Genomic DNA, 20,510 nt, shown 5'->3' on the forward strand with positions numbered 1-20,510 from the left:
ATTTATAATCATCACTTTAAAAGTTACATACGTTGTTTTTGGTGCCTGTTTGTTTCCCAGATATATTAGTGTGTGTGTGAATGGGTGTATAAGAGACATTAACTTAAAGAACTTTGTAGAAAGGCGCTTTATGAAGTTCAGTCCATTTCCTTGTATTAGTTTACGGGCAGACCTGCCAATATTTCCAATATGGCGTCGACGTCGATGTACGATTCAGCGCTCAATGCGGCGTCTATGTATATATGTCTATGTATATATGTCTATGTATATATGTCTATGGTATGTACCTGTACGCTCATGTAGAATTGTACAGTCACGCGTAGTCTTCATGTCACGTATTTGAGGCGTAGTTCACCCGTCACATAGGCGTATGCACAACAACGCATGTGCAACAGTTGTGTGTCGCCTACGTGACGCCCGTCTGTCCATTGAAAGTGAAAGGAATCTACACGCGCACGTTAGACGTTTGATGTCATCGCATAGGCGCTGTACACGTGTTTTTAGTATAGTGTGCTGGCATAAAATGCCCCCCATAATTTATTTCTATATCTCTCTCTCACACGCACACACACACACAGTAATAATGATTACCAAACAGGTAAAGACTGCAGCCATATCCCATGGACCACTCTTAAAATGAGCAAGAACAAGAGTCCCATCTGGTGGCTGCCTTGTATTACTGCCTCATTCTAAGATTTTCCTCTTCAGGTTTAGAAGAAATTGGAGGCTTAGGCCAGCATATATTTCAACACCATAAACAGGTACACCTACTCACACTCTCATTCATGATTTCAGATTAGTTTTATGGTATTTGATTAGTCACAAAACTGCAACTCTCTGTCCTCAACTGTGTCAGTAATCAAACCAAAGGTCATGCATCAGATGCACACACTTTTTATGTGCTCAAATCTTGATACTAATTAAACACCATAGTTGTGTATTTTATGTTATATATCATATATTTTTAAGGTGATGAACAGTCCTGGAGACAAGTTTCTGGTTCTGTCTTTTATTTTGCACAAGTAGAAACAAAACCAAGAAGGGAAATGAAAATATCAACTTCGAAAGAAGAGAAATGTTCACTCTTTATGAATCGGCAGCACATGAGGATGCATCCTTTACAAGACTGAAGTCTCACGGAGACCAAACTAAAAGTGCATTCAGGTGCTTCTTGATTCTTTTTTCTTTACCCATCCCATTAATATATCTTTACTAGTTAGTAATGACCACCTAAACGCCTGCTACACATGGTCACATAGTCATTTTACAGCTTTTTGAATTAAGAGCTGTCTGATGCTGGGAACGGCAGCAAGTTATACTAGCTACATGTTAGTTTGTGTTAGTTATACGAGGGATCTACATTTCTAACCATGCTGGGATTTTATCCACTTCAGAACATCAATGCTGCTGTCACTGCTTTGTTGCTCTAACAAGACTGTTGGTGTTTTTATTTATGACCATATTTCTGTGTGTTACAAACATTTTTATCTGTGTAAGAAAAAAAAGTATCTCTGAGCCAGTTGTAAAATGATAGAATGAATAATTTAAATGGTTAAAAGATTTTCATATAATCAATATCATCATTATTATTTAGTTCACACAAGACCACATACATTATGTTCTCCTTGTTACTTGCACAGTCTATTGTAGGTCTCTGCCATTCGTTAGCCTGCCTGAATGCTGCACTGACAAAATGTAGTTCAAGTAGCAAGTAGTTAGAATGCATTAGAGCTCCGATTTTTGATCAAACTTTAGGTGGTATTCAGCTGGTACAACAGGTGCAGGTTTTTGGACTAAGAGCAGTGACCATTCTCTTAGCCGTACACACAACCTATAGCAACTCAAATTCAGCATATCGAATAAAAGAAAATATAACATATACAGTATATTTCACAGAAGTCATAATATCATCATAAATCATTAGATGTCCTTTGTTGAACATCATTCAAATGCTGTGATCAAATTGCTTTATTTTCAATACTTAATTAAAGAACTCTGAAAACATAAATTAAATCCAGTTAACTTTTGGTTTTCTAACAATATGAACAATAACACCTCTGTAATGAAAAGAAATTAAGATCTTTGCCCCATACTTTTTCTTTATTTCTTCTTTTCTCAAGCTAGGCTTGTCACTTATCACTCAGACAGGAGGTCATAGGTAAATAAAGGTTCATGTGAACTGGTTGGAAGTGTCTCACTTTAAAACCACAGCATCCTACCATAGCTTGCATCTCCTCTTCCACCACTCTCATTTTCTAATTTTTACCTAAACTAAACCTAACCTTAATCGTGGAGGTGGTATAACAGAATTCTGAAGAATGCTTTGTCTCATTTGACACTTGTGCTACTATCAGATTTCCACATTTGGCTGATTTCCACAAAACTTTAAATATAACTAAGCAAACTTAACAACTTAACAAAGTAACTTAACAGAATGAAATCTTTCAGTTTAGTTGACACTGTGACAATTCCTGTAGCTTAACAACTTCCAACAACCCATTTTGTGGTTTGTAAACGACAAAGTTGTGACAAAGTGAACATTAGATGAAATATCTGTATTTATGTCTTGTGGTATGAACATATAACATCTTCCTATGATTAATTAATACAGTTACCACTCATAGTGTACTTAATTTGTTGTTAGCTTCAGTACGTGTTAACAGAGCACTTGTGGAGGCTTTTTGGTTCTTGAGATTTGAGAATTTGCGTCTTATGATCCGCCTGTGATGAGCTTCCCGGGCCCAGGTCATCTTACTGGATCTGCCTGAGCGTTGAGGCTGTGGAGCAACCATTCTAGTTGCTTGTCTATGCTTTTCAGCCAGTTCAGGGAACTGCAGGGTGTACAGACGGTCTGTATACTGTAGTTCTGGAGTTATAAGCCTCTGACATTTTGTTTTGGTTTGATTGTCTATGTGTGTGTTCAGGTTATAGCCCTGAATGACAGCTGCTCCATACTGGAATGGCTTTAGCCTGACATCTTTTATCTGGGAAGGGTCAACTGCTCCACCATCTTTCAGGCAGGTGTTTGCTAGCTTGGTCTGTAGCTCTTTCAACTGAGATACTTCCTTCTTCATCTGCTCTTGCCCAACCAGGCTATTCACTTTGTGCCAGAAAGTGGTGTTAAAGTGCAAGTAAATCCTCCAGTCTAAAGCATTCCACCTCTTGACTTTCTCTGCAGTGTCTGGTAAAAGTGTGTGACGAGTTTGTTCACTGCGACTGTTGAGCTTAAAAGAAACCACATCTTCAAAGGACCAGCAGAGGGAATGCTTGAGCAAGATCATGGACTCATCGAAGTATTCAGAAATAAGAATAAGATGGAAGTCTCGTTCAATGGCTGCAATAGCCATGCTTGCTCTCTCCTCCAGGTCTTCAGCATCAGCTGCAACATTGTTGTCAAAGCCAAAGTCAAAAGCCATTATGTTGTGAGCATAGTGGTTGTTGGTTACTGATGAGTTGTAGTTTCTCCAGCTGGTGTCTAGGAAGTTGTCCAGGCTGTGAGTCTTATGGAAGGCTGGGATGCTCTTGTAGTAAATAAAGATGGACTCCATCATGGCTACAGGGTGCCTCAGAATAGAAAAGTAAAATGTATTCTCAGGCATCACCTTTGCCACCTGGGAAATTATAGAAGAAAAAAATACTTTAGATTTAGCATTTTGAAGGCTATCACTGAAACAAATGTGAAATATATGATTATAAAACATCTTCTTACAAACTCCAACATGTCTCTATGTTGTGTGAGTATGCTAGCATTTAAGATCTATTTTGGCAACTGGAGCTTTTTGGAATTCACTGAGGTTACCTAGGGGAGGCTGAAATGCCAGTCCATCAACCAAACCAAAGGTTGTTTTACAGACATGTTTATCAGGACTATCTGTAATCCTTTCATATCTATCTACAATAAACAATAATTTAGCTTTTTTATTAAATATCATTATGAAATATGTCAACATGAAACAACAGCACTATGTTACAAGTTATCACAGAGACAACATATCCATTGGGGCCCCACATGGGTAAATGTTGCATAGCTATTTAAACTGAATAGGGTCAATATACTGTAGTATATTGACCCTATTTAGTTTATTGAATGTCCAGTGGCATCATACAGATAGCACATTAAGTACTCAACCAATAACTAATGCCATGTCTAGGCCCAAACAGTACAGGTGGGCGAAATGTCTCATGTGGACCCTGTGAATGATCACAGTAGATACCACAGGCAACACTCAGATGTAGATGCTGTGCTCATTTTGCAACTGTGACGGTCCTATGTCTTCAATTTGGTAACCCGTGTGAGCTTTGTGTCTGGCAAGGGGGCGGCGGGGAGACGACTCCAGTCTTTTGAATTTGAACTGCAGTACCCTTTTAACAACTTAGCTGACAGTATTCCATCCATCCATCCATCCATACATCCATCCATCCATCCATCCATTATTTGTAACCGCTTATCCTCATCAGGGTCATGGTGGAGCTGGAGCCTGTCCCAGCTGTCCCTGGGCGAGGGGTGGGATACATAGAGACAAACAACCATCCACACTCACATTCACACCTACGGACAATTTAGAGTCACCAATTAACCTGTTACGGTCATGTCTTTATACTGTGGGAGGAAGTCGGAGGACCTAGAGGGAACCTAAACTAGGTTTTAAATTGATACACACACAACTCAATCATTTTCTGATGAAGCTCACCTCAGATTTTCTAAACCTCATGTGGTTGCACATGATGTGGAACTCCCTCACACTTCTGCTGCTGACACCTTCCACAAAATGTGAAGCAAAAAAGAATGGGTAAAACAACTGGCTGTGTTTGTTCAGAGGAAGGGCAAAGGTCAAGTTCCTGCTTTCACCATAGCGATAAAGAATGTTTAAAATAGTGCTGCTTGCGGTTTTGTGTGTCTTGAGGAAAACAATGTGAGACTTCGGCTGGCAGGTTGCTTTAGTGTGAGCTTTTAAAAAAACAGATGGAGTGGAGGTGTTGATGAGACCTAAACTTCTCTTAGGACTGTTGAGGACTAAAGAACCAGATAGTCCAAAGCTCAGCTTGTTTCCATGTTTTGGTAGAAGCAGCTTTCTAGGTGAAACTTTTCTTGCCTCCATTTGAGAGCCTGTAGCAAGGTTGACAATTTTATTCATATGTCTGGGCAGAATATAATCAGATGTCTTTCCATATTCATCAATCTGATGTTGAAGATGTGAAGTGCTTTCTGCCTGGAGTGACTTCAAATCTGGCTCTATTGTCAGTGAAGACTCAGAATGGGGGCTTTCCCAGACATTTTGCAGAGGAGATATCAGGTGCTGCTTGTTGATGGTGAATCTCAGATGTGGAAGTTCTGTCAGCTTGTCAGTCCTGGAAGAAGTCACTCACAGTTAGTGTTATGTAACATAATGTACAATGTTTAAATATTGAGTCTCTCAACATGTTATCACATCAGTGTGTTATGCAAATTAGACTGTGGTTTACATCGAAACACAGAGATGATTGTATATTTTAAACCATGGTTCCTGGCAAAGGTTGAAGAATTTCCTGTGTTTATGAAAAGATTAATTTCAACATTAATGAAATGTCATTTTAAACACAAAACTATGGATAATTCATCATTAAATAATCTTTATTATTTTTCTATGTTGTGTATGTATGTATGTCGTAGTAGATCAACAGTTCATCTTATAATAAACTTGTCTTTCACACTTGTTCACACAAGTGACACAAGTGGAGTAATAACTACCATTGTAAAGATGAGGAAGAAAGCTTCAACTGAAAAGTTGACTATTATATTGCATTACACATTTCTGGTCAATAATGACTGCCAGCATTCAAACCTATTACTGACTCCATGCTTTTTGTTATTGTTATCATGTGAATGTATGTACAGCAGTAATGTTTGGCATCAAGGCTCTGACCTTGTCACTCCCTATAAGAAAACCACAAGTGCAGACATGCAGCAAAACAGCAAGCTTAAGTACACAAGTACCATATCATATCACGTTTCTTATCATTATTGTTTGCCCACCTTAGTGTGTGAGTGTGACTTTACCTGGCCTGACGGGCAACAAATGTCTGAATGGCAATGCAGACCACAAGCAGGAATAGTAATATCCACAGAGAGTGACGCCTGCTGCACAGCCCTCTCCTCACACACCTGCAGGGGGCACAACACACACACACACACACACACACACACACACACACACACACACACACACACTGTAGCTATGCTCTGATATAGCTCATTAAATAAAAATATGATCTGGTGTAGTTAAACTCCAATATGATCAATATGTATGTAATACAATTTTAATGATTAAATGATTTAAATTAATATTAACCATAACTATTGTATTTGAACTGAAACTGTCTGAACCTCTGAATATTTTTGGAATGTTAATCTTGAAACAAATGAGGAGATTCTGACAGCAGCTGCAGATGGATTGCAACCCCGTGGGGAGACAAGCATACATGAACCTCCAGTAACCTTTTGGCATCACAGATCTTCCAGGGACTCATGCTGCCACTGGGTGAGACAATATATCAAATGATAGAATGAATTTTCCATTTTAACACATAGAAAATCACAGTCTCAACTCATAGTGTTTCAGGCAACAAATACAGATCACACTGAGAAACTCTCTGCCTCAAATCAACTCATGTGCTTATTTTTTTCCATTGGAAATACATATTTCACATTTTGTGAAATATTTTAATAAAATAGCTATGTGCTTTTGTAACTATGTACAAAATAAATAAATATATAAAAACCTTTATTTTTTTATAAATCCAGCTAAGGTTTGGGGAATACAGATTCCACACTCCTGAACGCTTCTTCCTTTTCCAACTGCTGTCTGAGCTTAGCTGTGAACCAGAACTCATCCTGGTGCAGTCCTGACACAAGTTGATGTACTGTATAATAACACAACACACTCTGTAAACTCATTCAAACTGTTGGTACCTTCCTGCTAGCTGGTCCTTGCTGGTGACATAAACCCACTCTGCAGATTCACCCTCTATAAATTATTGAAATCTATACCAGATCTCATTGCCTGACAGAGAGCACCAACCTAACTATACAGCATAAGTATCTTTAGGGTGTGTTTGCCATTACAACCAAACAACAACAACAACAACAACAAAGAAATCTGAACCTCTTCATGATTTATTTAGCTGGAAGTTAAGAAGTTCTCTGAATACTGCATCACCTGCGAACCTCCAAAACACTGATGCAAATCTCTCGTCATTAACCCAGACAGCACGCCTCTCCTATCCTGTGTGTATGTCTCTGTGACAGCGTACAAATTTACTGTTAAAGTGATACAGTGTCTTTTCTGCCACGATGAAATCCTGGCAGCATTCAACTGCTCTGAGAACTGCTAGTATAAACACAAGGAATGTCGAGTTCAATTGTAATTTACATTTTAACAACCTTTCAAGACATGATGGCATTAAGCAAACATCGAAAAGAATATACTATCATATATTATAAAAACAACATAAAAAGAGGCATAAACAGGAGAGATGTCACTGTCATCCACTTGTGTATTTTTGAGGACTCTTAATCAACTGCAGCTGTCTGCAAGTTATTTTAGACAAACCTGTAAAGACAGCAACTAGTCAACGTGTAATGACTAGTCACGTCCACTGAGGACAAACGCATGGGCAAGTTTTTCTAAATCTGTTGATATGTTCAAATCTATGCTGTGATGTTGAATACACTTACTAAGTGCTTGTACGGGACCCAGTCACCTGGTATAAATCTGTGTCGTCTGTATGTTTAATTATTTAAGATATTTAGTTGTTGTCCATAATCTGAGCATGTCGATGTTGAACAAGAATGGAAGTCATTTTGTATGCTCAAACGTGTAATGACATATCACTTCCCTGAACGCCTCCACATCGTGTCCTTAGTGTTACCCTTCAAATAAAATAACAAACAATTTAGCGCTGGGCCTTGAAACTCATTCCAGTTTTCCAGTTTATCTAGTTACATGTTGTGGTGGCCTGGTGTCGAATGCAGCATTGAGACTGAATTTTTCCACTGACTGACTGCCTTTAATTGGAGGTCATTGAAGACAAGTGCCATGCTCATGCTGTGGTGTGTGGAGTGGAAAATATCAAAACAATTGTTGATGGCAAGAAGGGGAAAACAGCCTTTCCATTGATTCTATTTAAAAAAGGGAGGTTCAGTGTTGGCCTATAATTGTTCCTTAGTGAGGTGTGTGGATTGTTCTTTTTCTAAAAGTGACTTAATAACTGCAGTTTTCAGGGCCTCTGGGAAATAGCGTAATGGTGCTGACTATTTGATGCAGTGCAGTTTTTTAGCTGATAGGATCCAATTGTGTCTATACATATTATGGAACTGACAAGTCCAGGTGCTATTGAGGTGTGTTTTATTTTGGTCAAAGAAGGACTAATTACTTCCATTTCTCAGTTCTAAATTGATGAACCTATTTTTATTTTTTTTATTTTTTTTTTGCCACCTTCAGGTTTTAGACACTCTTTTTTACCAACATGGCATTTTCCAGTGATTCTTTTTTCTTACTTTACCTAAGTGGTGGCATTTGTTCACATTTGTAGCTTTAGAACTGAAAATGAATAAAGTTTTTGAATACATTTGCAGAACTGAGTGTGTCTTGTTCAATCTACTATTTATCCAAATGTCAGCCAGATTTCCTTGGTGCTAATTTGAATGTCATTGATTCGAGATGTGTCACCCATTAACATCAAATCTTTTCCTTAATCTCTAATCCTAGATTGTTAGAGATGTCCCTAAGAGGAGGATATGGGGGGAGACTGACTTTTGGTGACTTTGCTGGCCTTATCGGTTTTAACAGCTGCTCTCTCTTTTTGTCATGGTTGGGTTGGAGGTATATGAGGTGCCAGGGATCTGGGGGTAAATTTAAAGCCAGCAGCACTTCCATTTTATCAGTGAATCTCAAAAGGATTGAGGAAATGAAGAGTGGAGAGTGAAGGGTGCAAGAATTAGGACTGTTGGTCTATTAGTACTTAACCCAAATTCTAATACTAAGTAAACCCAGATCTGCTTGGGTGGAGGCCATCTGACCTGAAAATATGTCTGTGTTTCCATCAAATGATTAATGGAATGGGTCCCTTTCAGACAGCAGCTTTTGTTAAGCCATGTGTTACGTCCAAACAGTCTACTGAACTTATTGATCGTTCATTCATTTCCGGTGTTAGTTTGAACTCACCAGTTACACAAACTAAGCAACTGATCAAGACAATGGTAGACCAGTATTCTATAATGTGACATGTTTTTCAATGGAGACTAGTGGCATTGAACAGAGTGACAGCTGTTTCTGATTAAACAAAAATACTTTACTAACTCTATCTAGATCTTTCTGTGTAGAGCCCTTTCCAGATTATTGCCCAGGCATATAACAATATGAGCCTGTCAAAAGCACATTTAGTGGAACGCACACTGACGGTGCACAATTGCCCTAAAGGATTACAACACACATTGCAGCGAATTTTACAACTGCAGCTGCAGCTCTCTCACTCAGTGCTAGACCAATTTCAAACATTGTTGTTCCCATTAATCACTTAGAGATAAAAACATAGGGTCCGGTTTCTTGCATACTTTTCAAAATAAAATGTTAACAGGAAAGAAAGTTAACTTAAAAACTATTAAAATGTCATTTAGTTTTAGTCATATTTTAGTGATTTGAATTGTTGTTTGTTTTAATCTAGTTTTAGTTGACTAAATATTAGTTTTTCCAAAGTCATTATATACTGGGGAAACATCTATTACTACAACAAGTATTTACGATCCATGATTAACAACTCTGGGTTATTCTTAAACTGTACCACAATCAGGACAGCAGTGGTTGTATTGTGTTTCAGGTTTAGTGAAAACTGATTGACTGAAATCAATCAATTAATCAATAAATGTATAATTTCCACTTCTTTATGGATGGAGGAACTTAATATTAATTGAAGTTATTTGATGATTATCTTCTTATAATTCTTCTAGCCAAATATAAATGATTGCACCTACACCGTTTGGTAGAAATCATTAGCTGTTGATTACTTCTCTCTTTATCTCAGTGTCAGCCTTCAATAACCAGGTCACAGTTTTTGAACCAAAGAATGAGGCCACTTCCTGTCCATTTCTGTATCCACGCAGCAGAGAAGTGGCCATTGGCTTTGTTATGTTCTGTTGGTTTAATATTTAGCACAGTCAGAGATTTCTATAAACAGAGCTCAGCAGCCAGCCACAGTTCCAACCACAGCACCAGATGGAAATCAAATTAGTGATTTGGTTAGACAAATCCAAAGTCCTACACACATGGATCAGAACAATGCTATGATGCTGTCTTTGCACTGCAGCAGCAGCCATATACCTATACGCATATCACTATACACATATACACTTATCCAGCTGAAAATTAATTTTCTTAACCACTTTTGACATATAAAAGGCGATAATCAACAAGTCATTGATGCAATGCAAACAAAATAAAAACCCTCTGACAAAGGTGAAAATAATGTATGGTATCAAATGAGGAAATTGACACAAACTACTCACATAAAGTATAGATGTAGATATAGATGTATATAGATGTATATATGCAGATAAATACATCTCAGATATATTGTTCTGTCTAATAGTCAGTGGACCTTGTGTCACAATCCACTCCGGTCCCCTGCCTGCTTTTCCCTCTTACCTGCACCCAGTAACTTTCCACTCACCTGTCAGCCCTGCCTCCTCATCAGTCACCATGGTTTCTCCTGCCTCCCACACCTGCTCCTCATCAGTAATCAACCCTGTATTTAAGCACCAACCTCCAGACACTCTTTGCCAGATTGTTCTTCGCGTCATGCAAGTCTTTCCAGCACTTTTGTCCGGACTGATCTCCCGTTGCCGACCCTGCCTGCCTTTGACCTGCTCGTCTGTCTCTGCCCCGGTAATCACCTCAGCTTTTCGTCCCCGACCACGAGTTCTGCCTCAGTGTTTCTGGTGTCTGTCTGCCTGTTTCCCTGGCTGTTTGGAGGTTTCCCCGGGCAGTCTGTCCCCCTGCTCCAGTTCGTTGCCACAGACTCTCCGATTGAACTCAGGACTTATTCCCTCTCTCTCACCTGCCATATCGCCTGCTGTGAGTTTCTCAATAAGGAACATTACTAAGTATCCCTTGCTGTTGTGCTGCATTTGGGTCCTACACAAGCCCGTTTCAGTACAATCTGGCCAAAGCATGGATCCAGCACACACCGCTTCGCCAGAGCTACGCCTGGAGAGGGTGGAGAACATTCTCCAGCGACACGAGGCATTGGTTGCTTCCACCGCAGCCGAGGTACGCCAGGCTACCGTCACTCAACAACAGGCTGCCGCTAACCAGGAGCAGACATTAGCGGCATTAGCTTCACAGATCCAGCAGCTCACTACTGTGCTCTCACAGAATATGGTCCAGAACCTACCTGCAACAGCGCCTGCTGCCGTACTCCAACCAACGCCACCTGGTCCAGTTTCTGAACCCCGAGTTGGGGCTCCGGAACGTTATGCGGGGAACCCAGAGGTCTGTAATCCGTTTATTACGAACTGCTCAATCCTGTTCGCCCTGCAGCCACACACATTCGCCTCTGAGGAGGCCAAAGTGGCGTTCACCATTAATCACCTCACGGGGAGGGCCCGCCTGTGGGGAACCGCTGAATGGGAACGTCAAACTCCTGCTTGCAGCTCCTTCAGAGACTTCGCTGCTGAGCTCCGGAAGGTTTTTGGCCCACCTTCCCAGGGTCCAGATGCTATGGGCGGTCTCCTGAACCTCCACCAGGGGGACCGCTCCGTGGCTGACTACTCTATTGACTTTCGCACCAGGGCTCGCCAGAGTAAATGGAACACCGAGGCCCAGTGCGACGCCTACCTACAGGGGCTTGAGGAGTATGTTAAGGACGAGCTGGTGTCATATGATCTCCCTGCCACTTTGGATGAGCTCATCGAACTCACACGGCGGGTGGACCGACGCATCCAGGCCAGGCGGGAGGAGAGACGGCGAGGACGGTTTGGGCATCCTCTTCCTTCCCAGTTCCGTGCAGTACCGGAGGTATCCTCTTCCCGGCCTGAACCTCAGAGGGGAGATTCAGAACCTATGCAGGTTGGCAGAACCACTCTGTCACCAGAGGAACGCCAGCGTCGTCAAAGACACAACCTATGTCTGTACTGTGGACAAGACGGACACTTCGTCTCCAGGTGTCCAGCAAAAAGCCAGGTCTCACCAGTAGCGAGGGATGTACTGGTGAGTCCGACCTCTGAACTGTCCCTCAGGAAACGCCCCCTCTGCCATGGTCGCCTGCTGCTACCAGGGGGCTCCCACTCCCTTGCCGTCTTCATTGACTCTGGCGCCGACGTCTCCATTATAAATGAAGAGCTGGCCCAGCAGTTGGAGATAGAAAGGGTTCCGCTGCCTCAGCCTGTCCCCGCCAACGCCCTGGACGGTCACCTGCTGGGGACCGTCACTCATCAGACTGTTCCAGTGCAGATGCTTCTCTCCGGCAACCACCACGAAACTATCACGTTTCACATCTTGGACTCTCCGCGTATCCCACTCATTTTGGGATATCCCTGGCTCCGGCGCCACAATCCCCACATAGACTGGGCGACGGGAGCCATTCTGGGCTGGAGCTCGGCCTGTCACCAAGTCTGTCTCAAGCAGGCCTCCGCTCCTCAGTCCAGGCCCTGCACCACGTTGGCTCCTGATCTGATGGGGGTCCCGCCAGAGTACCACGATTTCAGGGAGGTTTTCAGCAAGGCGAAGGCGACCTCTTTGCCTCCACACCGTCCATATGACTGTGCCATAGATCTTCTACCCGGCACCAGTCCTCCCCGAGGTCGTCTATACTCCCTGTCCGCACCAGAGAGGAAGGCCATGGAGGACTACATTAACGACTCCCTGGCGGCTGGCATCATCCGTCCGTCATCCTCCCCTGCTGGAGCGGGGTTCTTTTTTGTCGAGAAGAAGGACAAATCATTGAGGCCCTGCATCGACTACCGAGGCCTCAACGACATAACGGTGAAGAATCGGTATCCCCTCCCCCTCATCTCGTCTGCCTTTGAACTCCTGGAGGGGGCTACCATCTTCACCAAACTGGACCTCCGCAACGCCTACCACCTGGTGCGAATTCGGGAGGGCGACGAGTGGAAGACAGCATTCAACACACCTACTGGACACTATGAATACCTGGTGATGCCTTTTGGCCTCACCAACGCCCCCGCCGTCTTCCAGGCTCTGGTCAACGACGTGCTCCGGGACATGCTTAACAAGCATGTCTTCGTCTACTTGGATGATATTCTAATTTTCTCCAAGGCCAAGGAGGACCACATCCACCATGTTCAGGGGGTTCTTCAACGGCTCCTGGAAAACTCGCTGTTTGTTAAGGCAGAGAAATGCGAGTTCCATGCTCCATCAGTCTCCTTTCTTGGATACATTGTCGGCCAGGGGAGCATCCAGATGGATCCAGCCAAGGTCTCAGCCGTCGCCGCCTGGCCTGTTCCTGACTCCCGGAAGCAGCTACAAAGATTCCTGGGGTTCGCCAATTTTTACCGTCGTTTCATTCGGGGATACAGCACGGTGGCAGCCCCTCTCACAGCTCTCACCTCCTCCAAAGTCCCCTTCAGCTGGTCCTCCGCCGCCACAGATGCCTTCCAGACCCTCAAGAATCGCTTCACCTCTGCGCCTATCCTGCGTATGCCCGACCCCAAGAGACAGTTCGTGGTGGAAGTAGACGCCTCTGATGTCGGGGTGGGGGCTGTCCTGTCTCAGCGGGCTACTGATGACCAGAAGCTCCACCCCTGCGCCTTTTTCTCTCGACGCCTGACTCCCGCAGAAATGAACTATGACATTGGAAATCGGGAGCTTCTGGCGGTCAAATTGGCACTGGACGAGTGGCGTCACTGGCTGGAGGGGGCCGAACAACCATTTCTCGTATGGACGGACCACAAGAACCTAGAATACATCAGGTCAGCCAGAAGACTGAACTCCAGGCAGGCCCGCTGGTCCCTCTTTCTCACCCGATTCAATTTCACTCTCTCCTATCGCCCGGGAACCCGCAACGTTAAGCCTGACGCCCTCTCCCGCCAGTTCCTGAAGGAAGAGGAAGAGGTTTCCACAGCAGCGGACACCATCCTTCCCTCTGCTCGCCTGGCCGCCGCCATTACATGGGGGATTGAGGAGAGAGTTAGGACGGCGCTGGAGGAGCAACCAGGTCCCAGCGCCTGTCCTCCCAACCGGCTCTTCGTCCCGGCCCACCTCCGTTCTGAGGTGCTCCAGTGGGCCCACAACACGCACCTCACCTGCCATCCAGGGATCCAGAGGACCAAGGAGGTTCTTCAGCGCCGATTCTGGTGGGACTCCCTGGACCTGGACACCCAGGGGTTTGTCAAGGCCTGCCCTGTCTGCAACCGGAACAAATCCTCCCACCAGGCTCCTGCTGGTCACCTGCTCCCGCTTCCAGTTCCCCATCGTCCCTGGTCCCACATATCTCTGGACTTTGTGACCGGTCTACCACCATCTCTAGGACACACCACTATCCTTACCGTGGTAGACCGGTTTAGCAAGATGGCCCACTTCATTCCCCTGCCCAAGCTCCCTTCAGCCAAAGAGACTGCTGAACTGGTCCTCCAGCACATATTCCGGCTCCATGGTCTTCCAGTCGATGTGGTCTCTGACCGAGGGCCGCAGTTCTCCTCGGTTTTTTGGAGAGAGTTCTGCTCTCTCATCGGGGCCACGGCCAGCCTGTCATCCGGGTTTCATCCTCAATCTAACGGCCAGACGGAGCGGAAAAACCAGGAGATGGAGGTGGCTCTCCGGTGTATGGTCTCCAGTCACCCCACTTCCTGGTCGCAGCAGTTGCTCTGGGTAGAATATGCCCATAACACACTCCTCAGCTCCTCCACTGGTCTCTCCCCTTTTCAGTGTGCTTATGGATACCAGCCACCCCTATTTCCAGCCCAGGAGAGGGAGGTTTCTTGCCCCTCTGTACAGGCTTTCATCCGCCGGTGTCGCCGCACCTGGTCCCAGGCCAGATCCACTCTCCTGCGGTCGGTGGGCCGTTACACAGCCTTGGCCAATCGTCGCCGCACCTCGGCTCCTGCTTATCAAGTGGGACAGAAGGTGTGGTTGTCAACCCGGGACCTACCACTCCGGGTCGACTCGAAGAAACTGGCACCCAAGTTCATCGGCCCCTACGAAATTCAGAAGGTCATCAACCCTGCTGCAGTCCGCCTCAAGCTTCCCAGGTCCATGCGAGTACACCCCACATTCCATGTCTCAAAAATCAAGCCGGTTCTGGAGAGTCCCTTGATTCCTGCTACCCCGACTCCTCCGCCACCTCGCCTTATCAATGAAGACCCAGCCTACACGGTGCGACGGCTTATCCGCTCTCGTCGCCGTGGGAGGGGCATCCAGTACCTGGTTGACTGGGAGGGATATGGTCCAGAGGAGAGGTCGTGGGTCCCCGCCAGCTACATCCTTGACCCTCAGCTCATTACTGACTTCCACCGGCAGCACCCGGACCAGCCCTCCAGGATCCGCCCGTCCACTGATAACCCCCGCCTGAGCACCTCTGGTGCCCCACCCATCCCCGGCCCTAGCGAGGTGGACCCGCCATCGTCCTCTATGGACTCTTCATCTGAGGACGAGGGGCTTGGTCCTCCCAAGCAGATCAGTACTACATTTGTTCAAATCTCAAAGACCTCACATCTGCTCTATCTTGTTTCAACTTAGTGGAGCATCCATCCTGATGCTATAGCAGATTCTCCACGAAGCTTCAATGCAACAACAGACCTAATTATTCCTTGTAATTGAAACCATGTAATTCTGTCAACCGGCACCAGAGTGATTCTAAAAGTCATCAGAAACTAGCTTTTAGTAGCTTTTTTTTCTCTGGGGAAATCTACCCCTAGACCCTCCGAAAAAGGGTCTGTGGTCATTTTTACCCCAAACGAGTTTGCATGCCTGAAACAGTTCCTTCAAAAATATAAAGAAGCATAAGTAAAATACAATGTTTTATAATTTTAAGTAACATACACTAACATACAAACAGTCAGTAACATACAAGGTGACATGTGTTGCCATATGCAGAGTTCAAAGCACACACAGTCCATGTTTCAGTTGTCTTATCTAAAACCTGGCCTAAAATCAGCAGGGTGATTTTCATACTGTATGGAAATGAGCTGGAAACTCTAGCTGGCAACTCAGGAGAAACATTAAAATTGCAAAGCACTGTGATGTCTTCTGAAAACTGGTCAGCTGAGATATAAAGTGAGACCCAATTATGACACTCAGTCTGTTGTTAAGGTAGGTGCGCTGCAAGTGCTTGCAGATATCAGGACTTAATGAGAGGGCAAAGCCACAGGTTTCCCCAGGCTACAGCAACATCTGGATCCCCCACCTTCTCCTCTGCCAGGCCTTCCTCTGTAGCCCACACAAACACACATGAACCTTTAACCTCTGTGTAATTTAAGAGGCTCTAGCTCTAGGTAGGAACTCTGTGTGTTTGACTGAGCTCCAGCCCAGTGCTGGCAGAAAGATGCCTAGAATTCTTCAAAAAGACAGTATGAGTGCAGAGCAACGTGTCCTCTTAACTCACTGTGGACTGTCACAGCTTCTAATCTGTCCCTGGACAAAGCTATCCTCACAGCCAAGAAATCACATTTATCATCGAAACAAAACAGTAGGTTGTTGATATGACGCCTGGAGTGAAACAAGAAGACTTTTACATCAGTAGACCAAATTCCTAAAGAATATTATTATAATATTAATAATTAGTATTCAGAAAAGCCCTTCCCAGATAATAGCATTAGCAAATCAAGGCCAGTCAGTATTTAAGGCCTTATGAAAAACAATGCATGGGGTGAAATTATCTGTATGGCTCACGTGTTAAATTCTATTAAACTTCTAATGTAAAAAGAAAAAGAAAATTTCTATTTCCACAGCTCTACAGTAATTGCATCATTACAGTAAAGTAAAGTTGTGTCATATTTCAGATTACAACCAGGAAAAAGAGGGATTCGTCTGAGCTGCTGGAATACATCTGTGTAGGAAGTATTACATTTTATTAACATCTGTCGACATTAGATGAGTAGACAACTTAATCTGCTGAGGAAGACCATGTCGACTAAAAGTTTTACAACAGCTACGAAATTAAACTAAATTAGTGTTTTGTCACGTACTGTTTTTCAAGGTCAAGAATAATGTTCAAATGGAAAATTTAAGGCTAACATGAACACAAAGTCACTAAAGTGAACAGAAACTTGAATATGTGTACATAACGTTGCATGTGAACTGGGCAAACTTCATCTGTTAAAGAAGATCATGTGGTACAGTCAAAAGCTCCAGAACAGCTAAGTAGGAATGAGAACTGAAAATCAAAGCAGCGTTGCAGCAGAGTTGTTCTAATTCATCTTGTGAGGAACACAAATCTATACATCACATTTTAAGGTAATCCATACAGTATTTGTTAACATTTCGGTCTACACCAAACATTTCAGCTTTGTGGTGGTATCAATGAAGGGACGAGGAGTTCACGAGTGTCAGAGGGATTCATCATCTGGCAACCATGAATGTCTATGTAAAAGTTAATTGGTCCAATAGCTGTTCAGCTATTTTAGTCAAGAATGACAGGCAGAACAACCAACCGTATGTCAGTACAGGTCACTCTTGGTGAGGAAATGACATGTAGTTAGCGTGTAAAGTAAGGAATCTCTTTATGTGTGCATGACGGTCCTTTAATTTTTCTCGATCATTCAACTGACCTCATACTTTTCAGATGTATTGTAAAGATGGCACTATAAGAGTAAATTTTCATCTTGAATCGTAAGTTCCAGGAACAAAATTCCTGGATTCTGTGGGTCCAGAAGAATCCATCCACCAAAGCCCATTGGTGAACATTTATTATTATTATTATTATTATTTATTTGAATCACAACTAATTTCGAGCATTCGCCACTATTTAGTATTTTTTATATTCTACAGAGTTTTGCTATAGCTGGCCGTCAAATCTTATCCAAATGTTATGGGCAGGGCGTATATTACAAAAAATATCATATCTCCTGAATGTTTTATCTCTGTCTGTATGTGTATGACTGTCCTTGCATATCTCAAGAACTATTCATAAAATTGACCTCACGATTGGCAAGGGAGTGCAATGTTGAGTATGAAGTTGATCATGAGGAGTTCTTGAAAACGCTGCAAGCAGCAGCACCAAACAGTCAACCCATTCCATACGGGCAGTGCATGAATTCCTAAAGACAATTAGGGAAATTAAAGGGAAAACAAGAGCGAATAATTCAGTCTAGAGTGTTGCAGTCAGTGTTCGATGACCTGTTCATGTCTGCTCTAAGTTTGACATGTTATAAAACAAACTTTTTAGGTCAAGCTTGTTGCCTTATCTGACCTTGGACTGGGCTTGATGCTGACAACACCAACCTGCCTCTACACAGCCGTGAATACTGTTACACTTATCAGATCCAATCAGCAGACTGTAATCTGATGCTGACAAACATTTCACACTGGCTAGAACCTGTGATAGAATATCAACACAGGGCTAAGTGACATTAGCCAGTAGATACTGATTCAGTCTTTTGATTTGGGTGCTGTTATCATGACAACTTCATGATCGTAATATAGTCAAAGCTTGTTCCTTTAAAATACAGGAAGCCTTTCAGTAGATGAATATATGCACACAAGCACTGCACATATTCTAACAATTTGGACCCAATGAAAACACTACAGCAATCTGCTAAATTAAATTAACTAATAAACTTTTTTAGGGGAAAAATGGCCTAGAGGACAATCAGACCCAAGTACAGCAGCATAATGCTCTAACAATAAACAAACAGTAGCTGTAGCTACCACTGAAAACATTGATGTACTATAATGTCTAAATGCTCATTATGTTCTTTCCTATCATTTACTACAACACCTGATAGGCACGGAGAAGTCTGAGGCAGTAGAAGGAAAATCTCAAGACAGGACAGAAGATAAGACCAGAACTTTCATCATTTGTTTGTCTGGTGCTCTCATGGCCTCTTAAATATCAATCCAACCATTCCAACACTGTATTAAGACACTTTCCTTTTTATTCATTTGCATATATTTCTATAATGAATTATTATTAATTATGTTATAAGCTATATCAAATATGTTTATATATAAACAATACCTGCTCACTGATGCTGCAAGTAACTGTTTTGTTTAATAATTTGCTCATTATTTAATATTTAATTAATTTATCATCTATTAAATGTCAGGAAATACCATTAATAATAATAATAATAATAATAATAATAATAATAATAATAATAATAAAAGTAAATCATAATCATAATTTCCACTGTGATATCTTCAAATGACATGAAATGTTTGTCAGAGGAAAAACATCAAATCCACATTTGAGATACTGAAACCGGAGAAAGTTCAACATTTGAACTATTAATTGATTATTCACAGTTCGTTTCACGCCAATTCACTAATTAATTTGATCATCAGCACTAGAGCCCAGATCTGGTTATTTCTGAGTGAAGACCACAAGTTTGTAACAAACAAACAACAACAAATTCTAAACATCACTTATTTTTTGATTTCCATTGGACAATGAACGCCAGTCCTTACTGAGTAGAATATATGTAAGAAGATCTTTAGATCTTAAAACGAACGAATCCATCCTCACATTATGTTTCCATTTAGTCCAACTCCAACAAAACGACATGAAGACGTGTTGATCAGCTGCATTCATTCAGAGAACGACGTGAGTTCAGTTTGGACACAAAGTAGTTCCCTGTGAGAGCGGACTGTCAGTCACAGCGGTCAGGATGGTTTTTATGAGGAAATGAACACGTGAGATATTCTGTATCCGTCCTGTGGACCCCATAGGATCCATCCGGGATGTTAAGTTAGAAAACAGCGACAGACTAAGCAGAACATGAGTGTACTTACGAGGTTACCGAGCTCAGAGGCTGCTCTCTGATCCATCTCGCCGGTGGGGACAGCATCTCCCCAAAACCTACTGATAAACTCCGGCCCGACTGCCTCCGGCCCGACTGCCTCCACGATCACCGTCTCTCTCTCTCTCTCTCTCTCTGCCCTCTCTCTCTCTCGCTCTCTCTCTCTGCCCCTGTGTGTGTGTGTGTGTGTGTGTGTGTGTGTGTGTGTGTGTGTGTGTGTGTGTGTGAGAGTGTAGCTCTCTCGACTCCTGCTGAATCGTCATCACTTTAACGTTCACAGACAGACAGACAGACAGACAGACAGAGGGTTCAGAGTTTAGAGAAAGTTCAGAATGTAGAGCCATAGCTATGAAGACACACAGTACAGTACCCTACATACACTACTCATAAAGTTAGGGATATTCCACTTTAAGGTGAAATTTATGGAAAATGTCAAAAGTTTGTGCTACAGTGATAGGAAGATACAGTGATAATTATATATATATTATATATATATAAGATTATATATATATATATAGATATATATAATATATATATATATATATATATATACTTACTACTT

The 20,510-nt window shown here is 42.8% G+C and overlaps 1 protein-coding gene across 2 annotated transcripts; it reads right to left on the minus strand.

Moving 5' to 3' along the window:
- Nucleotides 1-1,008: 1,008 nt before the first annotated feature.
- gal3st2 (galactose-3-O-sulfotransferase 2) lies at nt 1,009-20,047 on the minus strand. 2 transcript variants are annotated; one of them, XM_027276518.1, is made up of 4 exons: nt 19,941-20,047; nt 6,038-6,142; nt 4,692-5,349; nt 1,009-3,611 (listed from the first exon to the last, which is right to left on the minus strand). In XM_027276518.1, the coding sequence occupies exons 1-4, from the start codon at nt 19,994-19,996 to the stop codon at nt 2,619-2,621; spliced, it is 1,812 nt and encodes a 603-aa protein (XP_027132319.1). In that variant the 5' UTR covers nt 19,997-20,047; the 3' UTR covers nt 1,009-2,618. The 2 variants fall into 2 exon arrangements, with proteins under 2 accessions (XP_027132319.1, XP_027132318.1); XM_027276517.1 differs by lacking the exon at nt 19,941-20,047 and adding an exon at nt 19,675-19,778.
- Nucleotides 20,048-20,510: the final 463 nt, after the last annotated feature.

The sequence above is a fragment of the Larimichthys crocea genome, unplaced genomic scaffold (genome assembly GCF_000972845.2).
Source record: "Larimichthys crocea isolate SSNF unplaced genomic scaffold, L_crocea_2.0 scaffold408, whole genome shotgun sequence".
NCBI lineage: Eukaryota > Metazoa > Chordata > Actinopteri > Sciaenidae > Larimichthys > Larimichthys crocea.